Source organism: Stylophora pistillata, chromosome 13 (genome assembly GCF_964205215.1).
Source record: "Stylophora pistillata chromosome 13, jaStyPist1.2, whole genome shotgun sequence".
NCBI classification, from domain to species: domain Eukaryota; kingdom Metazoa; phylum Cnidaria; class Anthozoa; order Scleractinia; family Pocilloporidae; genus Stylophora; species Stylophora pistillata.
In genome coordinates this window covers 6873612-6885143 of record NC_142531.1, presented here as the reverse complement: position 1 = coordinate 6885143, position 11532 = coordinate 6873612, and the positions used below count along the sequence as shown (strand labels likewise).

The following is an 11532-nucleotide window of genomic DNA, read 5'->3' as shown; positions in this document are numbered from 1 at the left end:
TTAAATACAAAGAATCCAAAATTGATACGTCTTTCTCGTGGTATTTTCAAAGTTGTGAAACCACCTCTCGTAGCTGGTTAGCTCAATCGCCGGACTGATGTGCGGGAGGTCGAGGGTTCAAGCCCCGGCCAGACCAACACTCAGGGTCTTAAAATAACTGAGGAGAATATGCTACCTTTCTATAATGTCAAGAAATGGATAGATATTCTAGTCTTCTCGGATAAGGACGAATAAACCGTAGGCCCCGTCTCCTACAAGGCTAGGGGTAGGAGACGTTAATTTCCCACGCACGAGATCACTGTGTCGTGGATGCCCTCCCCTGGGGTGGGATGGGTGGGTATGAGGGCCGCAGGTTAGAAAACTGTAATAGGTTATTGGGCTTCCCTCTTTAAATAAAGTAAAATTAATTAAGTAACAGGACCCCTTTATACAAAATTAGGTGCATTTAAATGACACAAGACTGAAAAGATGTCATTTTTTTTTGTGCACCTTCCCTCCCACAAGTATTTCTTTCAGGATTTTAAGACTCATTTGCAAAATTAGCCAGATCTAGCAAGAGGACGGGAACGTCAGTTGACAACGGCGCGCGCAGCAAAAATACCAGTAAGAAACTGGGTCGAGAACGTCGCCCCGTTGTGTTTCAGAAGTGATTTAGCAGAGGTGGCCCAAGCTCTGTCACAGGCTCCTTCACAGTGGATTATTAAAGAGTTTCTTTAGTGGTTTAGTTGGACTTCCTTTTGAGCTCCGTAAATGTAAAGTTGAGTGAAATAATCAAAGAAATAAAGTCTTGCCTTCATAGAGAGTAGTCTGTGTTGTTCTCCTCGCGATTTGAGGCCGTTTTGACGTGTTTTAGCTTGACGCCCTAATCACCACCGAGTCACCGCGATCTTGTGCACGGTGACTCGGTGGTGATTTGGGCGTCAAGCTAAAACACATCAAAACGGCCTCAAATCGCGAGGAGAGCAACACGGACTACTCTCTATGAAGGTAAGACTTTATTTCTTTGATTATTTCACTCAACTTTACATTTACGGAGCTCAAAAGCAAGTCCAACTAAACCACAACCTCTTTAATAATCTACTGTGAAAGAGCCTGTGAGAGGGCTTGGGGCACCTGTGGTGTTATTAGATTTTAGCACTGCTCATCTTTCTTCGCAATTTTCCAAAGTATAATATGGAAATCATCATCGTTTTCTTCCTTGTTTATTGAATATTTATATTCATTTATGACGGTACATCTCTTTTGAATATTGAATACTTAGAGGTGCAATGCATTTTGAACGGGGTTATGGCGAAACCATGTAGAAACCAAGCGACCCAACGACAAAGTTGTTTATGATGAGTTCTTGTTTAACGTTAAAAGACCAGCATGACCCAAACTAGGTTGCTCGGACCTGAGCAAGTGAGTGCCCCTTTACGGTAGCGGACAACGCCAAAAGCGCATGATGCAAGAAAGCTTGAAATTACCAGCAGCTATAATCATAACGAGAACAAAGTAAACCTGAGAGAGAGAAACACGGAAGCAAGAGGTGGGCTCCTAATGGAAATAATTTGCTTTTGAATGAGCAAGGCTTTAAACAATACAAGGGTTTCTCTTTAATACATTTCTTTAATTATTAGTTAGGGTCACGCTCAGTCTGGTTAGTGCGTGACAGTTCGTGTTTATTAACCAACCCGCTGTACAAGAGGACCGTAGGGAGGTATAATTTAGAAGCCATTTTGAACCAGGTCCAACTTTCGATTGATACTGTTATCCTGAAAAACAAGCCATGTCTGTCGTCAAGGAAAACTGGCAATCGGCAAAGCCTTTCATAAGAGAAAGGAGTAAGTTCATTTTCAACAACGATTTGTTCAGCGATGTAAAGTTTGTTGTCCGAGCGAGGGATGAAAAAAGTGAAAGTAAAAAAGTGATTCCCGCACACAAGTTAGTATTGTCGATCAGCAGTCCTGTGTTTGAAGCCATGTTTTATGGTGACTTGGCGGAGACTAAAGACTCTATTGAACTGCCTGACTGTGAGTACGAGAGTCTATTGGAGTTGTTTCGTTACATGTACAGCGATGAAGTGAACTTAAGTGGGAGTAATGTGATGGGAGTGTTGTATCTGGCGAAGAAATACATTGTGCCTTCACTAGCTGAGAACTGCTCGAAATATCTGTCGAAGAATTTGGATCCATCAAATGTTTTCAGTATCCTTCCTTCTGCTCAGAAGTATGAGGAGAAAGACCTGGTGGATCGGTGCTGGGAAATGATAGACGAACAAACAGCGGAAGCTGTGGAATCTGATGGATTTGCGACAATTCAGAGGTCCTTATTTGAATCATTAGTCGTCAGAGACACCCTTAGGATCAAGGAAGTGAAACTGTTTAAAGCTGTTGACTTGTGGGCTACAAACGAATGTGAGAGACAAGGTTTAGGTGCAGACGGTGCGAATAAAAGAAGAATTCTCGGTGAGGAAACAGTTAAAGCGATACGCTTCCCAACAATGACGCTAGAAGATTTCGCAAGTGTAGTGTTAGACAGTAAAATTCTTAACTCAGATGAAGTTTCCAGCATTATCAAATATCTGAGTTCAGTGTCAAGTTCTACAGGAGGATTCTCAGATTCAGAAAGGTCACCTATTTCTCATACCTGCGGTGACATTCAACGTTGTTACAGATTTAAGAACTTCAGAGGGCTTCTCTCTGATGAATGTGGCATGATACCTGCTTTTCGTGTCATTGAATTTTTCGCCGACAGAGACTTATGGTTACATGGGGTGTATATCTGTGGTATAAGTAGTATCTCAAATTGTCCAATAGAGTTGAGTTTATGGAACAAGAAAAGAAAACTGACAGAGGTTTCTGGGAAGTTTTCCGCAGAAATTGTCCATCGCCCCAATGGTACTGTCTATGCTGGTTTTAAAATTTTATTTGAAAAATTGACACCTTTGAGGAAAAACACAACGTACCGCGTTGAAGCGAAAATATTTAGTACTGTAAACTGGGCTGGAGATGAAATTATTAGTACTTTGACTTGTTCTGGTGTAACATTCACGTTTATCAAAACATCTGTGGAGGACTTTCCTGAGTTATTGTTCTCCTTCTAATTCTACTTATAATTAAAAAAATTCTTTAATTTTTGATAATTTTCCCATAACTTCTGCTTCGGTATGTAGACTCCAACTAACCCCATTTTTGAAATATAACAATGATCATTAGACATATTTTTTTGAGGCAAAAAGAAATTTCGAAAATGGAGTGTGGAGCTATTTGATAAACCATATTTTTCCTGTTGGTGAGGCAGAGATAATCTAAATCAGAGTCCCCATTTGATCTCTTTGAATGATATTGATACATCTAAGAAATTTCTCTGTTAATTTTTTTGTACCATGCTCTGAAAATATTTAAATTTTCAGTTGTTTTGGTTGTTTTTTTTCAGTCGTACAATTGTCAATGAGTTGGCAAGTTATTTTTATAATTGACTCTGTCAGGTTTAATGTAGAGTTTTCTAAAATCTTTGCCGCTATCTTGTTGTTTTCATGTGGTATTCTTTTGATTTTAGTGTTTTGGAATTAATTCTCACTAAAATTCACCAGTCTGCATCTTGCAAGTGAGGTGTGAAATAGAGTTTTCTGATGTTATCATGCATTAGGCATATTGAAAATGACTAAAGATGTAATTTTTTGGTAGCTTCTACTAACAGAAAAGACAATCATTATTAAGACAAAGTAGCTTTGATACTGGATCATACTAATTGTGTTCCTAGTCATGCAGGGCAGCAGCTCTCCTGGTCTACATGATAAAGTATATATGAAACAAAGAATGATAGCAACTGTACTACTGCTATTTTACTGTAGTTTAGTAAGAAGCAACAGTAGTGATGTGCTCTACATGTGCTCTACATGTGCTCTACAGTACTCAGGCAGTCAGAGGGCCAATAACTAAAATCAACCAATCAAAATGCTCTATTGCCGGTCAATATTCTCTCAGTATTGGACTGGGCACTGTCCCAAATGGTCCCGAATGATACCGGACTTGTGTCCCTTTGAACTTCAGTCATATAATAAATCTCTTATTAACCAAGCTTGCTCGGGACTGTACTGGAAGAATATCGGTCCTTGGTCTTTTCTGTACAGACCTCGCTGTGCTCGGTCCATACTGTCAGGACCTTGTGCCGATATTCTCCAAGTACGGCCCTCGCGCTTGGTTAATAAGATATATGTACTCTACTAAAAGATAGGCAACCAAACAAGTAGTCACCTTTGCAGCCGTTGTTTGGTCTTGTTATATCGTGCACTCTCTCCCTGGTGTTGGGGAAGAGAGCACATTGCATTACAACACCAAACAATGGCTGCATAGGAGACAAATTGGATGCTCCTTAATGAAAGTAGAATCTATGTGGGTACTTAACAATTATTCCACGAGTGCGCGTTGGATATGAGATGATAGATAGCCAACGAGGCGCGTAGTGCCAAGTTGGCTATAATCATCTCATATCCAACAAGCGCGAGTGGAATAATAGTTTTATTAAAAACGCCCCCAAGAGATTATTATTTTGTGAGAAGAAACCGGATTTTTTAGCTCCCTTTTGATTTTAAGCTGATGGGTATGCTTACCATATTTGTAGATTATGGTATATTGGCTCTTATGCCATAATGGCAAAGCCAATGAAAAGTCTTGAATTGCATTATTCAATGATCCAGTTTTTAATAATTCTTATTATGGTCTTCAGCTAATGTGATAGGCTTAGGTTAAACATCCACAGTGCAAGTTAGTGTTTGTTATTACATGTAAGTTGTAGGAATCAAATTGCTGCCTGGTTACTTTTGTATTTTCATAGGTAAAGTAATGCTTCAAGTTCTAGCTGCCAGGTTTTGATGTGTTGTACTCCGTTTACAATTGCTGTGGGTATTAGAAACTATAAATCATGGGTGTTATTTTAAAAGGAAGATAGCTTAGATGTTTGAATTACTGAAATGAAAACTGTGAAACACTGATAATAGGTGTTTAGTAGTTAATAGCAATCATTCACCAAATCGAAATATGGCGTCCAATTTGAATTACCATTGTTTTGGACTTACCAGCCTCGTCTTCACGTGGAAACACAAAAGGATTATCACATGTGTGAGAGGCCAGTAAGTCCAGAACAATGGTAATTCAAATTGGACGCCATATTTCGATTCAGTGTATAGAGTGCTGTTTTGTTGATATGTAGATGAGTCGTAATAAAACATCTTTATTCTCTACTGTTTTGATTTGGTGTTAGCATGTATGAAAGAGAATCACATAACTGGAAAAATATTAGGTTGGTGATTCGCATGAACTTGAGTATACATTTTCTTAGAAATTATTTGGTGTGGTCCTTTGAAATTAAACATCAATTATTGAAGTTTTTGTATACTTGTTCTATGTTCTGATTGGCTAACCAAGCAGGCAAGATGAGCATTTGACATTGCTACCCCCTCCCCTCCCCCCCTCTCTCTATAGAAAATTTATTATGTCCTGTGCGGTAAAAAACACTGGTATTCTTTTCTGGCGAACATCCTAATGAGCCACTCAGTCCTATAGCACTTTCGAGTTCTGACTGCAACAAAGAAAAAAGGAGACCAGCTTTTAAAATAAAAATGTCAAAAAGCTTTTTCTGTTGTGGAGATTCAATTATCAATGTTGTTATATCGTAAATAATTTCGTCAGAACATGAAATCAAATGCTAATACGGATCCTCCACACGGTCACTTGTACTTCTTTTAAGATACTTTTGACCCTGTTCTAGCAGCTTGCTTAAGGCGGTCGAGAAATAGCATCATTACTATTCGGCTTTTTTTAACAAGATTTCAAACTTTCCAGCTTTCCTTTCTCTTCCGAGTTTTTTAGGGTTCGGTGGGTAGAAGATTCGATCACGGAAGCGGTCCTAGCGAGAGTTAAAATACTGCTGTTGGGAACTCGAAATGTTCTGTCTATGTCAGGCAAGTTTCCCAAAGCCCAGCAGGTAGAGCATTGTACTGCAAAACTGTTTCCAGCAGGAGCACAAACCCTCTCTGGGTACTTGTTGCTTTTTTTTTCATTTCTTTTACTAACTTTTTATCGATGATTTGTTTCTTTTCTATTTTAAACGCAGCTTATAAATAAAGTTATGAGTCTGGAATGTCTTTGTTTTCTGTTCTTTTCGTTTCGGTACATCAGGCAAAGTTTTTTTCCTCTTATTGGCAAGTTTACCCTTTCCCCACATTCTTAAATTCACGAGCATGCATCGGAACGCCACTGGATTTGAACATTGTTGAATCAAATAGGAGATTTTTTGTAACAATTTCATATTGGAATCAAAATGATTTATCCTCAGAATGTTTGCGCACTTGCTACTTGCAGTGCGTAGTCCAGTCTTTCCAGCAAGTTCCCCACTGCCCATTGGGTAAAGCATTGTACTGTGAAAGCGATCCGGCAGACCTATCCCCTTCGTTTCTTTGTCCATTTTATACCCAGCCTACAGATAGTCTGACATGTCTTTGTATTCTAATCTTTTCATTTTGGTGCATTAGTTCTCTCCACTTTTTTGATGCTTTGTTTCTTTTCCCATTGTATACCCGCTGATAAATAGTCTGGATTATCTTTGTGTATTAATATTTTCCTGATTTTGCTACATTACCGAAACTTTTTTCCTTCTTTATTGGCAAGTTTACTCCTGTCTTACACTCTTAAATTGAGAGCACGCATCGGAACTCCACTGAATTTAAACATTAAATGATCAAATGGCAAGGTTTTTTAATTAATATCGTATTGGAGTCAGAACACTTCTTCCTTGGAATGTTTGACCACTTGATCCTTGCCTTACATAGTGTAGTCTACTTATTACCTTTAAACTAAAATTTGCTCTCGACTCTCAGGCGAGTTTCCCGCAGCTCAGTCGGTGGAGTATTGTACCGCAACAGCGGTTTCAGTCATGTTGCGGATCCTGTCCGGGGAACTTGCCAGTTTCTCGTTAGATTTCTTTTTAACCTTTTTTTGGTGTGTTCTTTCTCTTTCCATTTTTAAAGCCAGCTTAAAAATAGTCTGGAATGTCTTTTCATTTTGCTTCATGATTGAGCGTTTTTTCCCTTTTAATGGCACATTTTCCCCTTTCTTACACTCCCTAATTAAAGACGTGCATCGGAGCGCCATTACATTTGAACATTAATAAATCAAATAGCATTCCTTAAAAAGTCATGTTGGAGTCAAAATACTTCTTCCTCGGAATGTTTGCGCACTTCACCCTTGTCGTACAAACTGTAGTCCACTTGTCACATATGATCTTAAAATTTACTCTCCATTAATGGCATATCCCCCCGCAGCTCAGTCAGGATGGAAATCCTGTTCTAGGAGACTTGCCGTCTTTTTGTTATTTCCTTTTATTCTTTTTTTTTTTTGTTATTAATTTTTTCCTTATCCCATTTCATACCAAGCTTACAAATAGTCTGGAGTATTTTTGTATACCCGTCTTTTCAATTCATTACAATAGAGACAGTTTCCTTTGACGTATTGGCAAGTTTACACTTTTCCTATACTCTTTAATTTAGGAAACGCATTGGAACACTGCTAAGTTTGAACATTTTTAATTAGACAACCACATTTCCGTTGTTAGGCCATTTTGAAGTCAAAACACACAATTTCCCGGAGAACCTCTGTGCATTTGTTCCTTGCGTAAACCAATTGTTACAAATAATCTTAAAATTTACTCTCCATGTATGGCAAGTTCCCCGTAGCTCAGTGGGTGGGGGCATTGTACCGCGAAAGCGGTCCCAGCCAGGATGGAGATCTTGCTCCGAGGGACTTGCCGTTTTTTCGTTACTTCCTTTCAATCTTTTTTTTTTTATTTTTTCCTTATCCCATTTCATACCAAGCTTACAACTAGTCTGGAATATTTTTGTATACCCGTCTTTTTAATTCATTACATTAGAGAAAGTTTCCTTTCACGTGTTGGCAAGTTTACCCTTTTTCTATATTCTTTAATTTAGGAAATGCATTGGAACATTGCTGAATTTGAACACTCTTAAATCAGACAACAAAGTTTTTGTTGTTAATTCATTTTAGAGTCAAAACACACAATTTCCCACAAAATCTCTGTGCACTTATTCCTTGCAGCACGTCCTCCACTTCTTATGTCTCCATCCATGGCAAGTTCCCTGCAGCTCAGTGGGTGGAGCATTGCACCGCGAAAGCGGTCCCAGTCAGGATGGAGATCCTGTTCCGGGGGACTTGCCGTTTTTTATGTGATCTCTTTTTCAATCTTTTTTATAATGAGTTGTTTCCTTTTCCAATAATCTAATGCGTATATATATTTTTTTTGGCTTCTGTGAATTTCTTAATTGGATGTGATATTTTTGTCGAGTTCTCTTTTTTAAATATTTAATTGCATTTTTTTAAGGAACATGAGAGACTGAGTTTACGTAAGAACAACAAGTGTAATGCAGTCAGCATTAATTCTGTGGAGGTTTCTGATACGCTCTCTTAGAGGGCGTGGGAATAAAAATCTTCACCTGATTGTGACGTACTCCTCAATGATTGGTTCGTTTCCATGTTCCATATTCAAAGCAAATTCTAATGTTTTCTCAAACCAAACAGGTCGTGGACGGGCAAGGATGTGTTACTCACGGTGAGAACATTTTGAACCAAGAAAGTGCTTGATGTTGGAATGGGACCGAAGCTTAAAGGATGTCGTAGGGTGGGCATTGCCTCTGTATAGTTTAATTTAATTCCCGTTTTAGAGAAAATAATGCAAGGTTACTGAAGAGGAGCTCTCTCAGCCTGCCTTTGACTGAGTGCTTTTCTCTCAAAGACCGACGCTCATTTCGTTCACTTCGTTCAAGCAAACACTAGTCTCTAGTTGTATCTATTTTTGTGTTATGCAGCCAAGTGCATTTGAAATAACTGTATTTCTAAAATAACCTTCGTGTTGCTTCTAAGAGTAGCGTCCGAGCGTCTTAAGTTCTGCAAGCCCGTTACACTCGCCCTTGCATATACAGTTGTGACTGGAATATTTGTAAAGCTTAGAACTTGTCAACCGACCTAAATTTTTTTTTCTCGTTTCTCTGCAGAGAAGACCAAGCTTATGAAGACAACAGTACAAGGAATTCAAGAGGAAATATTGGAATCACTGAATCAAGCGGATACTCTGCCAAGATAAGATCTTTATAACGTTATCATTAAGTTCTGGTGAGAATGGTGGCTGTCTAAGTTTCTAAATTTGCTAAGAAACTTCATTGAAATGAGTGTAAAATCGAATTGCTGATTACAAAGAAAGACAAGGGTGAAAACATCAACTAGGCGTGGAAGAAGCAGGAGACCAATCTTGTTAAAGACTTGGCCAAATGCAAAGATGGCAGCCACCAGCTGAGTGATGTTTTAAGATGGGACTTGGAGACAATCGATATTTTGAAGAAACGCTTAGAATGTTGCAAAAAAAGGCAAGGTCGCTCTTTTATAATATTAAAGATGGACAAATAATCACTCAAAAAGTTTGCGTCTTTCATATCAATGCACCATTTCGCCATACTCAGCGTATAATTATTTTGGTTTTCGAAGTGTTTTGTATTGAAAAATATTCAAATTTCTGAGCGAGAAATCCGATAAAAACTTTGTCAGTGCCACCTTGAAGTATTCACACCTTTTATTAATTAATCTTGCAGTAGACAAGAGAACAACGGCAATCAAAAACTACACTGAAAAAATATTCATTTATTGGCGTAGAACAAAAGCGTTGTTCCTTCGCTTTTGCTGGGATGACGTTACAATGACTGTCACACACAATGACAAATATGACAAAAAGAACACGGACGTAAAGTTCACGAGAAAATTATTAAGAATTCGCAATGACCTTTTAAGACCGTAAACAAAAACCGGTGAATACCAGCCGACAGATTTTCTCTACATATCAATCAATCAATCAATCCTTTATTTAAACACGTGACACCTAGGAGTACAGAAGTTCTCGTTAAAACGTGTACGTGTATGTACAATTAGAAAGTTTAGTGGCTAACTAGACAAGACTACTGTGACCATACCTTTAATAGAGGACACTTCCAAACCATCTGGCTGATCCTACATCTTCACAAAGTACATGACATAAAATGATCAATATTGTAGACAGCGATGAACTCACGGTAACACAGTGGTTTACTTGAAAAAGTTTTTCGACTGCTAGGCTTTCCGCATAGTAAAACTCGAAAAAACTAGCTGTAAATATAACAAAGGCGGGTCTAGGGGGAGGGTGCAGGGGGTGCGCACACCCCCTCCCTTGAGATGACCTGCGGCTTTCTCAGCAGTTCATAATATGGGATAGAGTACTATATAACCCTATGCATTTATTATGCATTCAGACTAGTAGACTTTGTTTTTAAAGTTTTGTCGTGAAGGACAAAGAAGTGGAATGCATACTTAATGTATGGGGTTATATGGTACTCTATCCATATTATGTTATTACCTAGGCAAAAGCCTTCTTCGTATTCGCTATTACAATTTGTTTACGTCCGGTCACCAGTTTGTTACGCCATTCTTTAGTGGTGCACCCCCTCCTCAAAAAAATCCTGGATCCGCCCCTGTATAACAAGACTGACTGAACACAAACAATTTATGACAAATGGGGAGGTCGAGGACATCACTGATGTACAAACCACACTATTGCCTGGCACACTGCCAAATGTTCAACCTAAATTCTGAAACAATTCTCAACGACTGACCAATAACAATTGTTTATTTCCATGGAGAGCCTCTTCTCAACATAAGTCAACAGAATACTAACACCTACAAAAGCAATTATTTCCGACACAAACATGAAGAAGGAAACGGAGTGAACAACCCCACTAACTTACAACAGCGCTGATGACTACACTTGACTGCATCAGTCGGACATATTAGGACAACTTTTCAGTTATTCTCAGCTAAAAGTAATGATTTGCGAATCGCGACTCGATAATACACTACGATCTCTTTAGAAAAGAAAATGGATAAAACACCTATACGCCAAAGTTCTCTTGTCGTTTTGCAAGTTTTGTGTACAAAACTTAAATGCTTGGTTCAAAGAATTCTAAGAAACGTTCATTTACAAATATACAGACCACAGCTTTACTGAATCATGTTTAAGTCCTATTTGGTCATGGCTCTAAGAAATATTAAAAGCAGTTGAGATTGACCTATCACATCAGAAATAGTTCTGTCAAATTCAACCGAAAAAGGGTAGAAGCTGCCGTTTGTCTTGAAAAAGTTTCAGGAAAAGGAAATGTTTTATCGTGAATTCAATCCTTCCCTGTAATTTACAGCGAACTCAGTTGAAAGTTAAGTAGTATCTATCTACTTTGATGTCGTTTTTCGGAAAAAAGTCGCCAGAATGTCAAAAGAGGGAAGTAAATGAATTTTCATCCTATTTGGAAAACATTTTTCAAAGTTCTAACAAATCAAACATAAATCTCCCTACGAAAATTGTCGCTTACAATCGGCTACACGCGTACGTTTTTTGTTTCTTGGAAATTTCTTGAACAGTACAACACATGTGAATAGCACTCTTTATTTTTGTGGTCTGTACAGC

At 38.4% G+C, this 11532-nt stretch overlaps 1 protein-coding gene across 1 annotated transcript; it reads left to right on the top strand.

The window, feature by feature from the left end:
• Positions 1 to 890: 890 nt before the first annotated feature.
• Positions 891 to 5224, top strand: LOC111344856 (BTB/POZ domain-containing protein 6-like). Its single transcript, XM_022952123.2, has one exon. It carries the CDS (start codon positions 1769 to 1771, stop codon positions 3083 to 3085), a length of 1317 nt encoding a protein of 438 aa, XP_022807858.2. The 5' UTR covers positions 891 to 1768; the 3' UTR covers positions 3086 to 5224.
• The last annotated feature ends 6308 nt before the right edge of the window (positions 5225 to 11532 follow it).